The sequence below is a fragment of the Apodemus sylvaticus genome, chromosome 9 (genome assembly GCF_947179515.1).
Source record: "Apodemus sylvaticus chromosome 9, mApoSyl1.1, whole genome shotgun sequence".
In the NCBI taxonomy this organism is placed as follows: Eukaryota; Metazoa; Chordata; class Mammalia; order Rodentia; family Muridae; genus Apodemus; species Apodemus sylvaticus.
The window spans coordinates 46790260-46814910 of record NC_067480.1 but is presented as its reverse complement, the minus strand read 5'-3'; the positions used below and the strand labels follow the sequence as shown (position 1 = coordinate 46814910).

Sequence of the window (24651 nt, the reverse complement as noted above, 5' to 3'; positions counted from 1 at the left end):
GCCTTCCCCGTACACCATTGGAGTGTACTCTATGATACTGGGAGCAAAGCAGCTTTCCTAAAAAGGGATTTTTGAATTACATAAGATCTCCCAAAACTCAGTCAAGCTATGCTGAGGAAGAGCGAGGGAGAGGAAGCCAGTGTTCACTAGCTTAATGGTTTCAACCATATTATTATAGCATAAGTTATGGACTAGAATGCAATAGAAGACAGTCATGTTTAGGTAACTGGTAAAGATTGTTTCTGACATAAAGAAAATTTATATTTCAAAATCTCAGCATCCCAGTGACTTTTTAAAAAAAAGCAAGACTACTTCCTATTTATTATCATATCATCTCCCTTGGGATGACATTACTGTTAACATACAATACTTACCTTCACTCCTGGTACCCGAGCCTCTTGTGGCATCCAAACAGAAACAAAGCCTTAAACTCTTGTATAAATCAGGGTTGACACATGCAGAATGCACAGGTACATACAGGTATGTTTGGTTTATTCCACAGTTATTCTTTTAAAGAGTAAATTTATTCAAGGTCTCACCATTTTACTGATAATTTATCTCCACATGAGTGTTTCTAATGATATTTTAAAGTACAGAATGTTGATCCCTAGCAGAGAAGATACTACACGTTTTCAAAAGTTTTAATAATATTTAACACAGAACATTTAAATTTCTTATTTCACATTATCAATTTCTCAGTGACAAAATGATCATATTTAATTAGTTGGAATTAAAGCTGTTCAAAATTTTTAGGGGGCTAGAGAGATGGCTCAGCAATTAAAGGCTAGGCTCACAACCATAAAAATTTTAGGAAGTAAATTCTTTATTAAATTTATGCTTATCCAATTAATTTAGATCAGTGAAATATTATACTTGAGTTAATTATCAAATGTATTATATATATATATTTATATATATATATATGCTTCCAGTAGCAACATAAGTATGTTTAAGTATGGTAATACTACAAATCAACCCACCAAACTTTAAGCTAGAACATGAAAGTATAAAACAAGATTGAGATCATATTCACTTAATTCTGAGTCTTTTGCTCAAATACTATTCCTTCTATTTCCATCTGGGCCACTAAATTTAGAAAGAAACTTTCCCAGTATGTGCTATTTCTATGCTTGTCTAATTACTTTTGACTCAATACTTTAGCATCCTTTGGTTGCCATAGCCTGTCACTGGTTTTTAATCTTACTTTGCTACACCTTTCTCCTTAATCAATTTTGAAGGCCAGGCCAGGCCAGTCAAGTGTCTAAGGACTTTGCTTGCATATGTGAAGGAGTAATCTAGGTAAGGTTATGGATTTGAATGCATAGGTTGAGGCTGAGAGAGTCTGGGGGATGGAGCAATGGTTCAGAAGTTAGGAGTGCAATGTATGCAGAGGACCTGAATTCAGCTCCCAGCCCCACAACCAATGCTAGTTCCTGCGACAGGAGATCCACTGCCTCTGACCTCCATGGACACCTGCTAGGATTTGCACATCCCACACACAGGAGTACACACCTACATGTAATTTTTTTCACACACATAATTATATTTTTTTTAAAGAGGAACTAACTCTCCCTATAGCCATAACTCCTACTTGTTCGGACGTGAATATCAAACAGGAGAGTTCACAGAAGAACTAATCAAAAAAGATCTGTGTCCACTGAGGTAAAATTAGAAAGTAGAAAAACAAAATGTGTCCTTCAGTAGGATTACCCTACATGCAAACAATTCAAAAACAGTCATGCTCAGGGGTGCCACGTCTCATCCTTTAGCTCCCAGCAGTAGCTAAGCATCCTTACAGTGTCTACAGCAGATGCAAAGTAAGCTCCCTTAAAAACCAACAAACCGAAACAAAGTCCCTGAACTTCATACAACTGTGATTTCTTTTCCTAAATGTCTCCATCTTTATAAGTTGACTTTCTTATAATGCATTTGCCCCCTTAAATAAAATGGGAGCTTTGTTTCAATCAGCATATCTTTAGAAGAAAAGGTGGCACGAAAGGGCTGCTGAGCAAAGGTGTGTAGCTGTCGTGATGCTGTGCACCCGCAGAAGGCTAAATACTGCTCTACCAGCCTCCTTAATTAATGCAAAGATTCCAGGGAAACAAACAAACAAAATCCTCCAACAATCTGCTCTTTAAATGCTTTCCTCACCAGCTAATTCAAGGAAATACTTTCAGAAGAGCCATTTACTCTCCAAATTAAGCAAGAAGAGGCAAGGAATTTTCCTTTTCTCTCTCCTCTTGATGAATTTATGGAGGCTGTTTGTTTAGCAGAGCCCTTGGAACTACACAGTGCTTTCCTTGTTGACTAGATTCCAGCAGCAGCAGCAGCAGTAGCAATTAACATTGGTTTCCTAGGCAACCATCTCATACCCAACTGAGAAAAACCTTCTTGACAGGAGGAGCATTCTGTCTTAAATTGTTTTGTTTTCCTTTTTCACCAAGTGTACGGCAGACTTATTTGTCATTTCTTTTAACACGCCTTTATCGTACCCACTACCCACGATGCTTCAAAGCAGAAACACTTAGTGGTTTTTATTTCCATATGGTTGAATTTACTGTCGATTCATCTTGGTTCGCTTTTAACAAGCTGCGAGAAATCGACAAGAATATGTATCCAAGCATATGCCGAACTGCTTGCATTTTGTCTTCAGAGTCTAGGCGGTGAACCGTTGCTTGTTTGAGAAGGTCCAGCTGCTCCTGATTCAAATGTACAGGCTGCATGTTCAAAAATTATTGGGTCAACCAACAGTTGTACTTAAGAAACAACTTAGAATTTTCAGAGCTTCTGAGAGATTGTCAACCCCATCAATTTTATTAATTAACTGGGTTTTAATATATTAATATCACCGTAACCAATATGTAAAGATGTGCTAAGCACAGACTCTAGGCCTGCCTTTAAAATTTTGCCATGATTAAGGCACTAGGGCCCTTGCAATGGTGTAGTGCAAATGATCTCCTGGGGGGAAACAAAGGGCAGGAAGAGCTGAAGATGCTGAGCTGTGCAGTGGAACACTGCTGCAGGGTTATTTTCTATACACTTCATAAGTGGCAGAAACCTGGTAGCCAGAGCCAGGCATTCAAGCAAGGAGGCATTTCAAATGTTTGCCTAAGTAGTGATATATTACTTATCTCTATGTTCCTTGGATGTATTTATTGGACCACCCAATAATCAACAACTTTACAACTTTGTAAAAAGCTACAAGATAAATTAGATTCAGGGAAGTTACACTTTATGTTTTCCTTCCAAACAGTTCATAATCAGATCTACTCAGTTGGGTCCTTCCTTTCTTAATTCCTTCCTTCCTTCCTTCCTTTCTTCCTTCCTTCATTTATTTACTTACTTATTTATTTTTACAAATTGTTCTTACAAACTTTTCTTAGCTGTGTCCTGATGGCATAGCTGAGTTATTTTCATTCTGCATCAAAATTCTCTCATTGGCATGTTGCTATTAATGATAAAATTAAAGATTATCACAAGGTTAATATTCAAACACTATTCAAATACTAGAAACTTCTGAATGACTTCCCCTAAAGACAGTTATCCCATAAATAGGTAAAAACATGCTAGATGGGTTGTTAGGTGAGTGGATAGGTCGGCAGCTGGGTAGATAAATGGATAGAAGCATTAGCTATGTATGTAGGAAGGAGAAACATCATACATGATTCAATGTAGGAAAATAATATGCATATACATAAGATAAAATCATACTTTTCATAATTTTATTGCTCTTATCCTGATTTTATGATTGTCATACTTCATCTTTGGTGCTTCTTTGGCTCATTTATTCTTAATCTCCCCTGAACTTACCCAAACCCTAAGTGAATTTGTCTTTGTCCCAGGAGCCAGGCAGTGGAGATTCAGAGTCTACCCAGGAGAGCTCTGATTGCATTTCTCCTGGGGGGAAAAAAGCCATCTCCAACTCTGTAGGGAAAACTCTAAGCGTATCCTGTTGATAAATTTCTTTGCTTCCTTGAAGGAAGATTGTAAATTCACTGACCAAATGAAACTCTCAGAACTCCTGTTCATGGTCATATATTCCCAAATACTCTATGAAATTTTAAATAGAAAGTATATTATTTTCTATTTGAAAACTATTACTATTTATTAATATTCCAAACAACTAGTTTGGTTGTTCAGTTAAACCAGTATAAAATTGACTTCCTCCTTTATTATCAGATTATTCTTTTAAATGCATATTTTTATCAAAAATGGGTGCTGATACTTGAACCCAAGATCTTAAGCAAGTGAGACAAATGTCGTATCACTATTACTTTAGCTCCTAATAAATTCTTTTTCTTTATTTTTAAGTAATTCGTGGTCTTTCTGAAATTTTTCTCTAATAATTTATTTTTAATTCCCTTTACATCCCAATTACAGCCCCCTCCTCTCTCTCCTCCAAGATCCCCCCTTACAAATCTCTCCCTCATTGTCCTCTTCCCTTTTGCTCAGATAAGGGAGAGCCTCCCTTTGGTACCACCCCACCCTGGGACATCTGGTCCCAGCAAGACTAGGAACATCCTCTCCCACTAAGACCCAACCAGGTAGTCCCATTAGGGGAAGGGTATCCAATGGCAGGGAACGGAGACCAAGAAAGCCCCCACTTTACTTGTTAGGGGGTCCCACATGAGAGCCAATTTTGAAGTTTCTTTCTTTCTTTTGTTCTTTCTTTCTTTCTTTCTTTCTTTCTTTCTTTCTTTCTTTCTTTCTTTCTTTCTTTCTTTCTTTCTTTCTTTCTTTCTTTCTTTCTTCTGTCCTGGAACTCATTCTGTAGACCAGGCTGGCCTCGAACTCAGAGATCCACCTGCATCTCCCTCCCAAGTTCTGAGATTAAAAGCGTGCGCCACCACCTCCCATCCTGACACTATTCATAATACTCTGCTATGCTTGCAGACAGGAACTGTCTCCTGCAAGGCTTCATCCTGATAAAATTCCTTCAAAAGTAAAAGTTTGTCAAGCCTTCTCAGATCACATTAAAATTATTTTCTGACAATTAGGATTAAACGTATACAAAAATCAAATCACCTCATCCTTAAGTTATGTCCAGTTGTGAACCAAAACTACATTTCCAAATTAGTTTTCTCTCAACCAAAAATAATGAAATTAAAATTTCCTGTGATTTCTTTTCCAAAAAACCAAACTAAATAGCTGCTTACCAGCAAACCACGATACTGAGGATATGGTGTGTTTTGTGTAGGAGGATTGTGACCACCCTGGCCAGAGGCACGCCTTAGGTTCTCATCTCACAGTCTCTTCTTAGACTGTTTTAAAACTCCTGCATGATAAAATGGCCACAATATTACTTTTGGCAATTTTATATGGATACATTCTTTATGTATCAAGTTCCATTATGTTATTAACAATTGAAATAAGTCTCATTTGATACCAGCATACAGTCCTACACAAAAGACTGAAATACTGTTACATTGCTCAGTTATGATCTTATCACATAAGCTAATGATACTTGTGCTTTTTTATTATTTTCCCAAATAAAGAAAGCTTTAATTATTTTAAACATTTTTAGACTAGCGAAGTAATCATACTCAAGTACTTGGGATTCTAATTTAAAAGTTACTGTTGTGAAATATGTCAAATTCTTCCAAAGTATATGAAGTAATTATGCATTTGTAACATTGGCATCTATAGTGTCCAGTATGGATTATCTATTTTATGTGAATAATATGAACAAAAACTTTTATGTTCATTTTCTTACCCTTTCAATAAATAAATAAATAAATAAATAATAAAATTGTGTTAGGTATTCATCCAGTCTAGCAAATAACTCAGTGACAAAGGCTTCAAGAATTGTGTGCATAACAAAAGAAAACACTGTGGGTGTTTTCCAAGTAGGTAAGTGACATGTCTTAGAATAGTTCCCTGAAGTTGTACATTAGTGCTAATAGGAAGACCCAGGAATGATCCAGAAGACATGGTTCCATGCTGTCCCAATGTCTATTGTGACTCTCAGTTTCCCATAAATCTTTGGGACCCTAGAAGAAATGTTCTCAATTGATTAGTTTTAAATATTAGATTTGTTTTGAGCAATTAATGTATTGTATATTCTAAAATCCTAAGATTATTTTTTAATACCGTTGAGCTTCTTGAAGCTACCTAGTTGGACTCCTGGTCATTATATGTTCTTCCATTGCTGTTTCTTTGCAGAGGAGGTGTCTGCAAGGATAGTCCAAGTAGTCACAGCTGAAGCTGTAGCAGTCCTGAAAGGTGAGCAAGAGAAGGAAGCCCAACACAAGGAGCAGCCTGCAGCTCTGCCTTTAGGTAAGTGAGAAGAGCCTAACGCAGGGCAAGCATCTGCTGCCCCTTGTCACAGCATAAAGTATACATGCTGAAGAGATATATTCTACTCTACACATACTTAGTATATATGTCATTCACCTGTCACCTCTACTAGAAGCAGGAGGACCTGTTGAGCCCTCAGTGGTTTCACTGGGATGTTTTAGCAAGTTTCAGGGTGAAACACCTGATGTTAGACATGATAACCCTCCTTTTGTTTATTAAATAGGGATTTTATGACTCTGTGTACATAAGGAAAGTGAACTGAAACTTCAGTTACAAACAACAGTCTCTCCTCATCAACACAAATCCAGTAGCTTGAGATCTGATAGAATCATCAGTGAATCACATAGGCAAGACTAACCTTGTGATTTGAGAATTGACCACATACCTCATCTAAGGACACTTCAATAGCCTTGCTCTTTCCTATGGTCATAAATGCCCTTCAGTGCCATGGTGGTATGCAACACATTGAGAAGGGTGCCCAGCCAAGGTTTGCTGCCATGCACAGAGAGATAAATTGATCCATGATCTATGTATTTATGTATCTACTTACATATCTAAATTGAAATATAGTTATGTAAGTAGATACATAAATACATAGATACATACATGATAGATAGGTCATAGATGCAATGATAAATTACAGATTTATGATTGATTGATTGATTGATTGATACATAGCTAAATGATAGACACAGATACATGGAAAACTGGATAGCTTAATACATAGATACATATACAAATTATAGATAGAGAATTGATAGATCATAGGTAGGTGAGGTATATTATATATATATATACACATATATATATACATATACATATATATACACATATATATACATATATATATACATACATACATATATAAGATGGCAGAAGACTTTTTAGGAATCAGCATATTTATTTCATAGATACATATTCCTGATATGTCAAATGCTATGACTTCTAAATCCTAAAAATATTTTCCAATTTTATATAGTTCAATACATCCTTAATATTTGTTTTTCTGACTAAGAGTTCTTGAAATGTCTCCCAAAAATAGACCATACGAATATCTGTCTTTACTTGATTAAGAGCTTAGCATATAGACACTATGTATTAATTTGAGTGTCTTAATTATCAAGGACTATCTTTCTCATGAGTAGAAATGGTAAAAGTTCCGAATTTAAAACATTACCCTTTAATCTAGCATTCACTCTTATTCTTTGTTACTCTGCAATAAAACTCAAGTTTTAAAATGTGAAGTCCCAATAATATGTGGCGCAAATTTCAAAGAGTCAAGGAACTGAACACTGTTGTCACAAAGCCAGCACTACTAAGTTAACCACTGTATTGTGAAACTTCAATTTGCATAATCTATAAAATAGATTCAGCTACTGGCATTAATGGAGAACTATTTCTTTGGGAAGTGCCTTCCCTACATAGGAAGGTCATGAGGAAGGTAAGTGTCCAGGAGGATATCAGAGGTGCTTCAGATCCTTCCCCACCATACTAATTCACTGGGACACCAAAGCCAGAAGATGGCTCAATTCTCACAAGCTGGGTAGATCTTGTCTGATGAGTACCATAGTCTGTACCAACTTCACTTTTCCTTTCCGAACACAAAAGAGAAAGGAAATTTCACTTTAAACTGAGGCTAAAGTGTTATTGAACGTGTTTATCAAATAATATTCAATGAATGATCAATATAATATCTATTTCTAGACCTAGCAGAACATTCAAAGATTGTTGGTTTTAATAAGACTATTCTAATTCCAACCACAATGCTTACCTGGATGTATTTTAACGTGGTATCTCGGGGCTAAATGAAACACATTATTAATTTTACAACTACAACTTGTGACAGAATTGTTTTTCAAGTGTATCTAATTCATTCTTATGGAGAAAATGGCTTTAAAAATACAGAATGTTTATCTTCTAAGTTGTTAACATGTAAATTGTGTAAAAGAGTTTCATGGAAGCCTGTTTGTAGACTGGAAGATCACTGGACTGACAAGAATTAATATTCTATTTCATTTCTCCATTTTTGACCTGTAGCAGCTGAAGAAACAGCTCATCTGCCACCTTCCCCACCACCGTCGCCAGCCTCAGAACAAACAGCTACATTGGAGGAAGGTAAGGTCTTCTTTGGCCTTGCAGGGTTGAGTCTTTCAAAAAGCACAAATAATAAACTCTAGTCCACAGTCAGGGATGCTGGTGCTGGGTTATAGTGTAGACCAGAACTGATACTGCTTCAGATAATCAAGAAGAAAATAAACGTGTGACTGAAAACCAGATTGGGAATATGGTGAATATTAGATAAATACTTCCACTGACTGTGTGAAGAAAACTCTGTGTTCAGGTTGAGAGAATAATTATAAGCAGTTAATGTGGAGCTGTTGGTCAGACATGATGCAATCCTCTTATGACTGAAAAGAAATAACAGATATAATCCCTGTAGTAGCGGGAGTCAGTATTTTCTTATGGAAGTGTCAGAAATTATGTATTCCACTCACTGTTACATTGCTGAGAACTTCCCCAGGTCCTGCTCCATAGCAAACTCTCAACACGTATTAATGAAAACAACCCAAAGCTTATGAATGAACAGATACTGAGAGCAGTGAACCAGAAGCGTGGCTGCTTCCCCACTGAGGCCTGCTACCCTCCATGAATACATTCATGCACTTACACCACGTCAGCATTTTAGCTCTCATTGACAATCAGAGGGATGCTTTGAAGAACGTGCATTCAGAATGAAAGGCGCCCGATTCCACTGTGGCAGCCTTTTGCTGAGCCTTGGAGTACACGCGGAGGCTAGCTGAGCTAAGAGAAAGGAACACTGGTGGCTTGCTCTCAGTTTCATACACTAAGACTCTTTTATTTCCCCTTTTCCCTCATTTACTCTTCTTTTTGTTGTCACTTCATATCATCATTATGTAAAAGATGCATAACATTGATCACTAAATGGTTATCATTTTATAATGTGTAATCTGATTCACTTCAATATTTCCTTAATACAGGAAGCTAAATTTCTCAGCTACATATTGTTAATTCTGATATATTTAGTCACAGATTTATAAAAACCAACTTTTCTTTTTTAACAAGCCTTTTCTTAATTGAGACTACCTTCCTCTTGACTTACTTGATACTTGAAAGAACATTAAACAAGAAAAACCATTATATGAGGCGAAAAAAGATTTGGCAAGTGCAGTTAGTGTGTAACACCTATGGGTTATTATCTTCTTAAATGTGATTTATAATGTCATTCATACATCTGAAAGATTCTCTTTGGACTTGTGTTTGTCTGGTCCTCTGGGCCATATTTACTGAATACCTACAGTGAGTGTCCCAAGAACTTTTCAAATTCTGAGCAAATACTTAAGACCAAAACCTACAAAATCCCTGCTTTCAGAGGCATGATTGCATAGAGAACAGGGATGCACTAAATAGGCTTACAAATATTTCAACAAATATATCAATTGTTGATATTTCAAAAATATCAACAATACTGTTGTCTCCATGAAGAATAAGGACAGCTGCCCCCAGAAAGAACAGCGAGGGAATCCTTCTTTTACCGTATGGCTAGTTCCAAAATAAGAGAAAATATTGGTGGATCACAAATGAGAAAGGTAGTGCAGAGGAGACAGGATGCACAGTGGCTACTGAGAGATGAAAAGGTGCAGTGTTCTAGGGCAGAAGACCAAGGCTGACATGTAGGGGGAAAGGATTAGGGAAATGGAGAGAGGGCAGTAACCTGTTTGAGCCAAGGGCCTAGATTTCATTCTAGATGCAGTAAGAAGATGCGTGTGACAATTGTACACTTCTCAGGTCATTGATAACTTTTTTGAGCTCCTACTTAAAACCATTAAAGTGCCCGAGAATCCTTTTAACCCAGGAAGAACTATGATGTTGACAGAGCTGACCCGCTCCAAAAGCCTGCTGAAGGTAGAATTGTTATTGACTCTTCTCGCTCAATGGGAGTTGTAGCAGAAAAGGAAGTGGGTTCCTCCCACCCATCTGGGGGTCCACCTAATATCCTCCTTCCAGAAAAACACAATGAAGAAGACATGGACTCACTTTCATCTCAGAGCTACTCAGTTGTCAGCTTTCCAGGGTGTGGAGAATTGCCTTTCCCAAATCATCCCTCTACAATCAGGGAAGATACTAGCTTCCTTCTCCTCACAAACGATTCAGAGTTACTTTCCAACCTTCTTTGTATTTTCCATTCAGTTTTTTTCAAAAGAGACATTAAAGTACATAAAGATCTAATGATAGGTCACCATCTTTTGAGTTATATAAAAAGATATACATATATGTTTCTTAATTAAAAGGCACATGAAAATCTCATCTTTAATATGTGAAAGGATCTGTTGATCCTTTATCTCAAACCACAAAAAATTAATGTTCAACAAGTAACAGATTTAAAAAATAGTTTAAAAAACAAGCTGGTGACAAGCCACAAGAAAAGAAGGAAATGTTTGATTTCTTAATCAAGTCTTCAATGAGATTTTAAAGTCTCAGCCAGGAAGATTATTTTCCTTCCTAAACACAAACTGTCACAGTAGCTTTGAGGGCACAAGGACAGTCACAGTCTGACCCTGTATAGAAATGGAAGACCATGCTTACATCCAAGTTAAGTAAATGGGTGGCTCTAAGAACATACTTCCTTCTTCTTAAATATCAGAAATTAAAAAGAAACATTTCCCTTCCCAAAGGGAAAGCTTACACTGCAAATAATTTGATGTTCATCACATTATGAACATCCAGTTATTATAATAAATGTAATATTAGTATTCCTAGAATGTGTGCCTATTAGGGGATACATTAAGAAGAGATTTTTTTGACAGAAGAATTTGACAAATATCACACCTAGGAAGAAGACCATGGTGCCTCTGTGCAGGGCTCTATTAGTTAGAATGTCTTCTCATTAACCTCCTTGGTCTAGCCATAACAGCTATCATTTGGCCTGAGATGTTAGAACACAGAAGCCTGTACAAATACAAGAATATACTCTGAACCAGGGGTCCGTCTGCCTTGTCAGGTTGGATCCAGAATTCTGGGTGTTATTTTACAGTTATTTTCCATGGATACAGCAATGTAATCATTGCTATCTGAAAGTAGTTTCTCTCCATGTCATTCAGTAGTGAGAGTTACCATCAGGAAATTGAGGAATCTTTGGTCAATGTTTACAAAATGGAAAAAGACTCAGAGATCATGAAGAACATTTGTACAAGGGGATCAACAATCATTAGTCCTTGATGCCCCATGAAACCCAGTTTCTCATAAATGTGACTAAGAATTGGTTCCAAAATGGTGGGATCAAACACAGCTGAGTTTGAAGTAACTAAGTAAAAAAAAATCAGCTTTGCTCAATATAAAATTTTAAATATATTAATAATACACTTAAATAAAAGCAAACTAGAAGAAAATTATTCCTCAGTTAAACCCAGCTTAAACTTCATTTCTGAAGTCCTCTGTAGTTATGTATAAAAGTTATATTGGGAAGGCCAGGATTCGCAAGGTCATCCTGTCCTTTTGTATGTCACACTGTTGACAAGTAGATGATTTTATCATGAAAACAGAGTTCCCAAAAGCATGTTTTCTTAGAGTGAAGGACAAATACACTTGATGGGTACCTTAAGCCATGAAAGTTGCTGATGCAGTGAGTTCAAATTTTTCTTAAGCTTCTCAACTCCAAGTTCAAATATTAAATTAAAGAGGGGTACTTGAAACTGAGTATCTGGAAGACACAGTGCAAACATGTATGCAGTCACATGCAGGGTCAGTAAGCAGCACTTGCCCCCAGACCTGGCAACCTGAGTCTAACCCCCAGAACCCACACTGTGGAAGGAGAGAACCAAATTGTCCTCTGATTTCCACATGCACACCATAGTGTGCACCCCACCTACGCAAGTATGCACAGGCGCATGTGCACACACACACACACACACACACATACATATGCATGACATGTAAATAAATAAAAATTAATAGAATGTTTTGTGTAGTCACAGATTATGCCTGGCAGTTTCACAAATATCTTTTCATTTATTTCTTCCAGCAACCTAGAGATATAAAGATTTACATGTTTTGTCAAGGATATCACTTTTTTACAACTGGATAAATGATGTAGCTAGAATTTATATCTAATTACAAATCGACATCTTCCAACTAATTCCCTGAGGCTGTCTCCTTGGGATTGTTGCTATTGGACTGCCAAGTCCCTTGGCTTCAGATAGGAATTCTGTTAGAAGCTACTGTTCTTTTGTCAATTTTTATAAAATTTCTTTCAACTACATACTCTATTCCTTATTCATGCATTCATATCATTTGTTTGTTTTTAATTGTTTGCCCATCCCTAATGGTTGGTAACCCAAAGCATCTGCCATCCACAGGTCATCTCTCTAACAAATGAGACTCTTATACTATTCATGCATAGCCATTCCCCACCCCCAACCACCACCCCTCACTCCAACCCCACACGCCACTCCCTGGCTAAGCTCTGGAGTTTGCATCATAAATGCTATTTGCTCACTCGTTCTGAGCAGAAACTTAGCGTTCTCAGAGCACACAGTCCTAGGAGAGGTCTGGACTTTGCCAAGTGTCCCTTAATGAAAAGATGGAGACTTAAGGAGAAAAGGTTTTTCCACTGGAGCCATTAAAGCTCCGTAAAAACCCACAGATGTCTCTGCCACTCTGGGAATAGGGTAAGTGTTCATGATAGAAAACTGTCACTTCTTTTGAGTTATTTTAGAGTTCTGAGCTGTTTTTATGTCTTGGCACTTAAAACAGGACAATGATGACCACAGAGGCCGAATGCTTCTGCAAAGCTGAAACAGCCTTGAGTACCTACCCATCACCTCTTCACTTCCAGCTCTCAGAGCTCAGGGTTGGCGCTTGTGTTGTAGTCTTCCTTCCTTCCCAGAGAGCGAGCGTTGAAAAGCAGAGAAATGCATATCTCACTTTTACCTACTTGACAGCCCATGACCTGGCTTGAGCAGCTTAGATATTTTCTAAGTAATTTGCATCCATGAGAAGCCTGAGGGGGATCACTGGGGAACATGTGACTGATAGGGACACATCACAACTACCATCTAGTCTCTGTTGTAGGCCAGATCCTGAAAAACTATCTGCTCAGCTGCTACGAAGCATAGCAAACATCATGGGGTTCTGTTTCATGGTATACCAAATACCATGGCTGGCAAGTTTCTGAGCATTCGGCCAAAAACAACTTCCCTGGAACTATCAATAACTTGTTGACTGATGAATAACTGACATGCTAAAGAGATTAAAAGCTTTCTGTCTCTAGAGTATTATTTTAATATACTCATACTTTCAAACCAATTTCCAGTTGCCAATACTTGGCTGTTGAACAAAGTTACAGTCCTTAAAATACAGTGCATTTGCAAAACAGTGTCATAATACTACATAGTTAAAGTTGAAAGGTTAACTACACAGAGAGAAACTGTAGGTTCTGTTTCTATTCTGAGGGTGACAAACTTTAACTTGGGTCTAGATATGAGTAATAGTGATTAGTGACAGCCTTAGTAACTTGGATATAAGTTTGAGAAACAGCATCTATATCAAAAGCCAAATGGGATTCATCCAAAATGTTCCTAACTCTTATTGACAAATAGGAAAGTCCAAATACTCCTAAGCAGACTCATCTACAATGTGACGTTAAAAAAATGTATTACCTTCTGGTTGAGATCATTAACTAAAACTTAAATTAACCAAATTGCTAAGTATCTATACATGACTAGATAATCAAAGTTTCAAACAGAAGCCTTTTTCCCAAAAACTGATCATATGGTGGGACCCTAACAATGTTTCTCTTCCTTTATTTCTATTGTATTGCTGCATGACTTAGAATTCACCTTCAGGAAGGAGGTTCTTTCAAAGAATGCATTTGTTTTGTGACATTTTTGTTTCTGTTGCAATAGTTCTTTGGTTATTCTGAATTACAGGAGGGGAATGGGCAGATATTTTCTATTTCTCAGCAGGGCTCTCAGTGGTTTGTTTTTTATTTTATTTTATTTTTTTATTTTCTTAGATCAATGGTAAAATTTCCTAAGGGGGAGGTTAAATTAAGTACCCAGCAAAGCATGCACCGTTCACTAGCTCCCATCATCCATCAGCTCGGTTGGTCTGTCTCAGCCCCTCCCATCCAGCTGTGCTGCCGCGGTGACCCTCTGTGTCCTTCTGTAGGCGTCTGTCTCGTCTGTCTGATCTCATGTCTGTCTTGTCCAGTTCTCCCTGCAGTTTCTTCCTGTGTGTCTGTTTGTAGATGAAGGGGCTGAGGATCAAGTGGGTCCTCTACACAGGTTCCCCAGCCATGAACCTGCCACCAGCGGGGAGAGGCGTAGGCTTCTAGCCCCCTCCATCTCCGTGTCTGTGCCTGATGATGAACCTTACAATTCCGATGAGGAATACTATGAACACCCTTTGTTCAGCTCAGAATGGACTAGTGTGCCCCTCAGTGTCACAGCGCAGAGCGCACAGGCCCACTTAGGCCAGGAGAAAGGTGAACAGGAGCATGGTACCCTTTCGCTGCTCCTCCCCAGCCTGTAGCTCTGTCCACACACATCCCCATGGTCAGTGTGCTTTCATGTTGGGGGCGGTGGGGGCATAAGCCTGTTTTGTCCACATGAAAGTGAAGTCCCTATATAAGGAGTTATCCACCGAAATGCCTCAAAATTGATTTAAAAAAACCCCACACATTTGTAACACAAAACAAACATTTTTCCTGTTTTCATTATTGTTCCTATGAGAGGGGAAGGAGAAGAAAAGGGAACAAAAAAATAAATCAATTAAAGTAGGATGCTTTTTTGTTTCTTTCAAATACATTATTCGGTAAGAATAATGTATTTGTACCTAAACTTAAGAAAATGACCCTAATATTATTTGTTTTCCCCCTTGGATATGGACTATTACTAGGGCCAGCCTTAAATGGAAGCCACCTTTTTACTACTATATTCATAAGCTTGAACTTTAAAAGAAGAAAGAACCTACTTAGAGCAGGAAAAAAATAAAAAATTCTGTGGAGTGAATTTATATCTACACATCCGTGAGTCAGAAACTGTGGAGGCTTCCATGGTATCTGCTCACCTCAGCAGAGCTAGGAGAACATGAAGGATTTGACTCAGAGCCTTTGTTCCAGAAAGCTGTGTGCTATCTGTGTATAACTGGCTCTCCTAAACATGATATTAGGTGATGGTGAGCTGCTATGTGTTTCATTTCAATGGGGTATTTTTTTAATACAAAGAAAAAAGTACAATTAAAATATTTTGGCTTAGACAGAAATGTTCTCAGGTGAGGTCAGTGACTTGCTAGGTAGAGAAGAGGATGGCATGTAGGGCAGGGTGTGGTGATAGGACATGGGACAGGCAATTCTGAGGCCGGGAGGAATCAGCTCAGCCAAGTCCTTTTAACAGGGCGACCTGAAAGTGAGAAAAATTGCATGGGAGGTTTCTAATTAAGAGATAGGTAAAGGGGACACATACAGACCTAATTCGAAATTTAAAATGTTCAGTCCAAAATATTATATGGAATTGAAGACCTATAAGTTAACTTGGCTATATTTCATTAGTAAGCTGGTCTTGGCAAAGCAAGATGTGCTTAAAGTTCTTTTAACTAGAATCAAAAGCTGTGCACTATAAAGGAATTCCTAAATAATAACAAAGAATTGGAATTTTTAAAATATCCCTTACAGATTTAAATTATAGGTACACAAATATCTGCGTGGTAAACGCATAAAGATAGATGAGGCAGTTTTCCCGTCGTTCAAGGTGTTAGAATGTCTTAAAAAAGAAAATTCCTTCTCTTCCCATCTGTCGTGTTTCCCACAGGGCCTTTAGCACAATGTCCAATTACTTTAGGGACATAAGAGACATCCGACTGCAGACTTCTAAAACAGTTTCCTTTCACCTATTAAAGGATAAAGTAGATTTACTTATTTTTTTGGAGACTTGAATTATAAATGAGATAAATGAATAAAATAATCCATGGTCTTCAGAAGCTTACTGTTGGCATTTAAAGGCTGGCTTTTTTTTTCTCCATGTTATTTATACTTTCGGGTGATATTTCTGGCAGTCTAGATGCCTCTTGGTCATCTTCCCTTAGTGGTTTCATTTTGAATTGCATAGTAAGATTATAGTGACACTTTCTCTTAGTGTCACGATACAATTACTAAGTACACGAACTTACGAACTAGTAAATTAGATCTTATGAACTAAGAACATGTAAATAATACATGAACTATTACTAAGTAGTATGAAAACAATTATATTAAACTATCTTCTAATAAAAATAAACACTGGTCGACTACTTGCTACATAAAAAAGAAAACAATTGTATATGAAAAATACTTTCATAAATGATAAAGTTTTGAAGTTAAAAGGTATTTTCCTTCCAATAGTTATTTTCCTGAGTGACAATAATTCAATGGAGGCAACATAAACTGACTTTTATAGCCCTTCCTTAGGAATATTATATCCAGAGCGCTCTGATGGACCCTGTGGTAAGTGTTAAGGCAGCTGAGTAGGTATCACTTTGAGGCTAAGCTTATTTTATTCCTAAAATTGTTTGGCAAGGATTATACATTTTTAAACAAAGCGGTCGGGAATTCTTACATAGGGGCTTCCTCCATTGGAGAAAACAGCCCGTGTCTAACCAATCGGAAGGCTTTCCTCAGCACAGCAGTACATCTTTCTTCTCACCACCTTGTGTTGGGGCGACATCATCATCTCTAACACCCAGCAAGCCATCCCTATTGCTCATTGTACGGCCATTCCCACTAAAGATGATCAAACCACAAAACCCTTTCAGCTCTCGTGTTTTAAAATGTGGAGTACAGCCTTTTAATTAGAGTTTTAAAAGGCCTTTCTATCAGCATATTATACATCATAGTTTTCCAGTGAGTACATAATGTGTCTGTCGTTTGGTTATTAATTTGGGCTGGAGAGATGGCTCAGCAGTTAAGAACACTGACTGTTCTGCTGAAGGTCCTGAGTTCAAATCCCAGCATCCGATACCCTTTTCTGGAGTGTCTGAAGACAGCTACAGTGTACTTACATATAATAATAAATAAATCTTTAAAAAAAATAATTTGCTCATCTAGATGGAAAAGGAAAATACGCCTGATGCGGCGGAGAGTTTATACAAATGGAGCTGAAAGGGTTCCATGAATAATATTTCTGCCCTTTCGTGTGTTTTTCTGTGGTCATGATGTCAACATCTTTTTCATCCCCCCCCCCCCCCCCGAAGAAGAAGAAACTCTAGAGGGTGCGATGGCTGAGGAAATGAAGCCTGCTGCCTTTCCTGGGAAAGAGTGTGGGGCTGCTAAACCCTCAGACAACCACCAGGGCCTCAGTGAGGGCCGAGTGGAATCTAGCGCAGAGGCACAGATAGTTCCAGAAGACAGTGCCCTGGCAGGGGCGCCTCATGAGAAAAGTGTTAAAGAGGTCACGGAGGTGGCTCCAGAAGTAAAAATCCCTTCCTCTGCCAAGGAAGGTGTGTGTCTGTCAGGATTTGCATGTGTGCTGCAAATGCTACGCTGCTGTGGATCACTCTAAGCGAATGCCTTCCCAACGCTGGTCCACCCTGCTGAGTCTTCTCATAATCATAAGACCACCATTTCAGGCTTCGAGAGCAGAGAGTGTGGCTTGTGCAGGTGCAATGTCAGCTTCGTTGCCCCCCTCCCCGCCGCCCCCACTGCTGCTGGGTGTCCTTTGCCATGATACAATACGCTTTGCCGCAGGCTGATGATGCTGTGTGAACTCTTCTTGGTTTATCCCCCTCCCTCCTCATCGCCAGTGTTTGCCAGTCACATTGCTAATACATGTATTATTTTGTTTTTATGTTTTGGGACAGCAATCCATATGCTTTTCTTTTCAGACCCTAGAGCTGGATTTTCGCACACACAGGCTTAAATGATAGGCTCGCTTTTGTTTGCAGCCGCAGAGTGCTTTGTTTTTGCTTCGACAAATGCTGGTTTGCTTTTCTTCAGAGACCCTGTTGGTGCTCCTCTTGTCTTGTCTCTCCAGGGCAGCCAACCCCTTTATCATGCCTGTGTCGCTTGAGTTTCCATTCATCTAGCTTTCATTACAAGTTTAGACTATTTTGCTGCTTTCATTACAACGGGACACACAAGCCTATCAGATCATAATAAACCCATCTTTAAGAGAGTCACGGTCAAATTGTCTCCAGATGACGCCTAGTTCTAGTGACCACAGGAAAAGGTTTAAAATATAACTAGGACTCCAGAAACTCTTGCATTGGCATATCAATAAAACCAAGAGCATGCCATTTATTTGATGTAAAGATCATCTGGGGCCAATAGTAGCCAGTACGTTGCTAGCTGGCCAAGTCCAGGGAATGAAATCTGGATCCTGGGGATATTATAATAGTTGACTCTTGAAAACTGTCTTGCTCTTGTGACTTCCCATTATAATCTAGAAGCCATGCTGGGAATTAAAATTTTAGATTGAGTACCTATTGGCTAATCAATTCTTAAGTCATATATATACATATAATTGACATCAAATATTTACTTTAATCTCTGCTATCTTCTAAAATTTTTATAGCAGTAACTTTTAGTCTGTCCATATGGATCCTTCTAATTTTACATCAAGTACCTAAAACTGCTAATATCTGTATCATTATGTATTTATTGGTATTTGCCCTACTGCCTGCCAGTTTATTTTCAAGTGAGAAAATTTGCACTATTCAGTAAATATCCTTCATATACATGTTCTAGTTCCCTATTTATCTAGTTCCTAAATGTAAATTAAATTCAACTTTTATTAATGGAATGAAGATGATTCTTCATTTTCCAAGTAATTATGCACTATACACTGTTTAGAAGTGACTAAATAAATAGAAAGAGTAAGTCGCACAAGGCCAACTCTTTCTATAACTCACTTGGAACAGGACCTCCCTCAGTGCTAGGACATACAGATTCCAGCCCTGACATCCCCATGTTCATTTTTCAGTGGATAGCATGCTTGCATGGTCCATAGCTTCTCTCTTACCCTCCCATTCATTTCCTATCTGTAAATATGGTTTTAAGCTAAGTGCCCGAAAGCTGTTGCCTATTATCTGATTTGAAAATCAACTCGATTACTTCAGATTTACTTACAGCCTCGAAGATGGAATTCCCTGAGCAGCAGAAATTGCCTTCCTCATTCGCTGAGCCTTTAGACAAGGGAGAAATGGAGTTTAAGATGCCAAGTAAGCCTGGTGAAGACTTTGAACACGCTGCCTTAGTTCCTCAGCCAGATACAAGTAAAATTCCCCAAGATAAAAAGGATCTCCAAGGCCTGGAAGGAGAAAAGTTGCCTCCCATTCCATTTGCGCAGACTTTTGGTACCAACGTGGAAGACATAAAACAGAGCACAGAACCAAGCATAGCAGTGCCTAGCATTGGCCTCTCGGCAGAGCCCCTAACTCCAAAAGAGCCGAAAGACTGGTTCATCGAAATGCCCATGGAATCAAAGAAGGATGAATGGGGCTTAGCTGCCCCAATATCTCCTGGCCCCTTGACACCCATGAGGGAAAAAGATGTGCTGGAGGATATTCCAAGATGGGAAGGGAAGCAGTTTGACTCGCCCATGCCGAGCCCCTTCCATGGTGGAAGTTTCACTCTACCCGTAGACACTATGAAGAATGAGAGAGTCACAGAAGGGTCACTACCCTTTGCCCCTGTCTTCTTCCAATCAGATGACAAAGTGTCTCTGCAGGACACCAGTGTCCTAACTACTTCCAAAGAGAGTTCTAAAGATGAGGAGCCACAAAAAGATAAAGCAGACAAAGTGGCAGATGTCCCTGTCTCAGAAGCTACCACTTTACCCGGAGATGTTCATACTGCTGGTGTGGAAGGCTATGCCAGGGAGACCATTTCAGGAGAAGAAAAGGGTACCACAGATCAAGAGAAAAAAGAGACTTCTGCACCCAGTGTACAGGAACCTACACTCACTGAAACTGAACCACAGACAAAGCTTGAAGACAAATCAATGGTTTCCATTGAAGAAGCTCTGGCAAAAGAAGAGGAATCCTTGAAATTAAGAGATGATAAAACAGAAGTGATTCAGACTTCCACTGAGCATGCTTTCTCCAAGGAAGACCAGAAAGGCCAAGAACACACAATTGATGAGTTGAAACAAGATTCCTTCCCTATAAGTCTAGAACAAGCAGTTACAGATGCAGCCATGACCTCCAAGACCTTGGAAAAAGTTACATCTGAGCCAGAGGCAGTAAATGAAAGGAAAGAAATCCAGGGACTTTTTGAGGAGAAAACAGATGACAAAAATAAGCTTGAAGGAGCTAGGTCTGCAACAATAGCCGAGGCTGAGATGCCACTTTATGAAGATAAATCAGGGATGTCCAAGTACTTTGAAACATCTGCATTGAAAGAGGATGTGACAAGAAGCACTGAGTCGGGCAGTGATTACTATGAGCTGAGTGACTCGAGAGGAAGCGCCCAGGAATCTCTTGATACTACATCTCCCAAGAACCAACATGATGAAAAGGAACTTCAGGCAAAAGCATCCCAGCCTAGTCCTCCAGCACAGGAAGCAGGATACAGCACTCTTGCCCAGAGTTATACACCCGATCATCCACCCGAGTTACCTGAAGAACCAAGTTCTCCTCAAGAAAGAATGTTCACTATTGACCCCAAAGTTTACGGGGAGAAAAGGGACCTTCATAGTAAGAATAAGGATGATCTGACACTGAGTCGCAGCTTAGGGCTTGGTGGAAGGTCTGCAATCGAACAAAGGAGCATGTCCATCAACTTGCCTATGTCTTGCCTTGATTCCATTGCCCTTGGGTTTAACTTTGGGCGGGGCCATGATCTTTCCCCTCTGGCTTCTGATATTCTAACCAACACTAGTGGAAGCATGGATGAAGGAGATGATTACCTGCCCCCCACCACACCCGCAGTGGAGAAGATCCCTTGCTTTCCAATAGAGAGCAAAGAGGAAGAAGATAAGACAGAGCAAGCAAAAGTGACTGGAGGGCAAACTATCCAAGTTGAAACATCCTCCGAGTCACCCTTCCCAGCCAAAGAATATTACAAAAATGGTACTGTCATGGCCCCTGACCTGCCTGAGATGCTAGATCTGGCAGGAACCAGGTCCAGATTAGCTTCCGTGAGTGCAGATGCTGAGGTTGCCAGGAGGAAATCGGTCCCATCAGAGGCTGTGGTTGCAGAGAGTAGTACCAGTTTGCCTCCTGTCGCTGATGAAAGCCAAGTCACTGTAAAACCAGACAGTCAACTTGAAGACATGGGATACTGTGTGTTCAATAAGTACACAGTCCCTCTTCCATCACCAGTTCAAGACAGTGAAAATTTGTCGGGCGAGAGTGGCTCATTTTATGAAGGAACCGACGACAAAGTCCGTAGAGATTTGGCCACTGACCTTTCACTAATTGAAGTGAAACTTGCAGCTGCTGGAAGAGTCAAAGATGAGTTCACTGCTGAGACAGAGGCATCTCCGCCCACTTCTGCTGACAAATCAGGACTGAGTAGGGAGTTTGACCATGACAGGAAAGCTAATGACAAGCTGGACACTGTCCTAGAAAAAAGTGAAGAGCACATTGATTCAAAAGAACATGTGGAGGAGTCAGAAGAGATTCGGGATAAAGTAGAGCTCTTCGGATTAGGTGTAACCTATGACCAAACCTCCACCAAAGAACTGATGGCAACTAGAGATACATCACCTGAGAAATCAGAGAAAGGTCTCAGTTCAGTGCCAGAGGTAGCTGAGGTAGAACCAACCACAAAGGCTGATCAGTGTCTAGATTTTGCTGCAAAGAAAGCTGAGCAGAGCCAGTTAGATATAAAAGTCAGTGACTTTGGCCAGATGGCTTCTGGGATGACTGTAGATGCTGGGAAAGCCATAGAACTTAAGTTTGAGGTGGCTCAGGAGCTAGCTGACTCATCCGAAGCACCTCAAGAAGCAGATTCATTCATGGGCGTTGAGTCCAGCCACGCGAAGGAAGGCGTCAAAGTCAGTGAAACAGAAGTCAAAGAGAAGGTGACAAAGCCTGACCTGGTGCATCAGGAGGCTGTGGACAAAGAAGAGTCCTATGAGTCTAGTGGTGAGCATGAAAGCCTCACGATGGAGTCCCTGAAACCTGATGAGGGCAAGAAAGAAACATCTCCAGAGACATCACTGATTCAAGATGAAGTTGCCCTCAAACTATCTGTAGAAATTCCTTGCCCACCTCCAGTTTCTGAGGCTGATTCATCCACAGATGAGAAGGCTGAGGTCCAAATGGAGTTTATTCAGCTGCCAAAGGAAGAGAGCACGGAGACTCCGGATATACCTGCCATACCTTCGGATGTCACCCAGCCACAGCCTGAAGCAATTGTGTCTGAACCAGCAGAGGTCGCCAGTGAGGAAGAAGAGATAGAAGCTGGGGGAGAGTATGACAAAATGCTCTTCCGCTCAGATACCCTCCAGATCAGCGACCTGCTTGTCCCAGGAAGTAGGGAGGAGTTTGTGGAGACCTGCCCAGGTGAGCACAAGGGTGTGGTTGAGTCTGTGGTGACCATCGAAGATGATTTCATCACTGTAGTACAAACCACAACTGACGAGGGGGAGTCAGGCTCCCACAGTGTGCGCTTTGCAGCTCCAGCTCAGCCTGAAGAAGAAAGGAGACCATGCCCTCATGAGGAAGAGCTGGAAGTAGAGATGGCAGCAGAAGCCCAGGCAGAACCCAAGTATGGATCTCCAGATGCTCCGGCTACCCCTGAGAAAGAAGAGGTTGCGTTCTCAGAATACAAAACAGAAACCTACGATGATTACAAAGACGAGACCACCATTGATGACTCCATTATGGACGCTGACAGCCTGTGGGTGGACACTCAAGGTGTGCCTCTTTTTCAATCTTCTCCCAAATTAAGACTGGGTAGCCTAGTGGGGAATTTGGTTTCCACTTTAAACATTTAAAGAATATAAGGATATAAAGTCTCTATTTACTTTCCATTGTGGTTAAGCATGTGAAGGGTTTTGTGCCTCTGTCACTAATGTTCTCACTCTTCTTGTCACCATGGTTTTCTTTGATCCGCAGATGATGATAGAAGCCTCTTGACAGAGCAGTTAGAAACTATTCCTAAAGAGGAGAGAGCTGAGAAGGAAGCTCGGAGACCGTCTCTCGAGAAACATAGAAAAGAAAAGCCTTTTAAAACCGGGAGAGGCAGAATTTCCACTCCTGAAAGAAAAGTAGCTAAAAAGGAACCTAGCACGGTCTCCAGGGATGAAGTGAGAAGGAAAAAAGGTTCATTTAACAATCACTTCTTTTAAAATGTGTGGGGTTTTTTAATTAATTAATTTGTTATTGCTCTTCTGACAAAGCAACTTGCCTAACTGGTTACTTATAAAAATCTTGTTCATTTTTTTCATTCCAAGTGTGTACTTTCTTTCCTGATGGTATGCTTTTTTGTGTTTTCTTATTCATAGCAGTTTATAAGAAGGCTGAACTTGCTAAAAAATCAGAAGTTCAGGCCCACTCTCCTTCCAGGAAACTCATTTTAAAACCTGCTATCAAATACACTAGACCAACTCATCTCTCCTGTGTTAAGCGGAAAACCACAGGTGACTGTTCAATTCTGCAATGTGGCTGGCAAACATAGATGTGTATTTTTTTTTAAGTCTCATTACTGTAGAAGCTTCTTCATCTTGTTTTACTTCCAAATCTCAGCAATCATAAACAGTTTCGCTATTAAGTGTCTTGTATCATTATTCTTTTTTTTTCCCTCCCTGCAGAAGAGGTCATGACCATCTGTTTCTTTGTCATGCTCAGACATAGCAGTGCGTGATTGTATCTTGGCATTGTGCTCTATTGTCACGTTCTGGGGATCCCTATTTTCATTCTGTGTGTTTGGTTAGACGATGGCGATGAATTTAACCGTGGTATGCATTCTCATTATTTTGCTTATTTATCTCCTCCATGCTTAAATCCATGTATATTTGTCCTATTTTCTCTATTTTTACTGCCAAATCTGTTACTGATGTTGACTTTACTGAGACAATGTATACTGACTTAGACTTTGGAAATGAGAAACCCCTTGAAGTAAGACTAATTTTCAAGATTATTTTTCTTTAGATGGAAAGGAAGAAGAAGAAAGAAACTGATGTCTGTCCTGTCAGATTTTATTCATCACTTCAAAGTGAACACCCTTTCCATCTCCTGTACTTCATCTTTGAGATGTTCTTAAAGATTTCATCCAAACTGTGAAATGTTCTAATGTCATTCAATGTGCAGAAATCTAAGTTAAAACTCCACTCCCTTAAGAATGAGTTAAATTAAACATAAATATGTTTTCTATAATTTCAGCACTGGGGAGGCAAAGAAAGGTGAATCTTTAGG

At 39.4% G+C, this 24651-nt stretch overlaps 1 protein-coding gene across 1 annotated transcript in view; it reads left to right on the top strand.

Annotated features, from left to right (window-relative positions):
- Positions 1–24651, top strand: part of Map2 (microtubule associated protein 2) — a 268392-nt gene that overhangs the window by 220240 nt on the left and 23501 nt on the right. The window contains exons 6-11 of the mRNA XM_052193488.1: positions 6163–6276; positions 8335–8412; positions 17542–17787; positions 19405–23151; positions 23353–23559; positions 23742–23876. Coding sequence (XP_052049448.1) covers positions 6163–6276; positions 8335–8412; positions 17542–17787; positions 19405–23151; positions 23353–23559; positions 23742–23876 — 4527 coding nt within the window. The remainder of the gene's footprint in view (positions 1–6162; positions 6277–8334; positions 8413–17541; positions 17788–19404; positions 23152–23352; positions 23560–23741; positions 23877–24651) is intronic.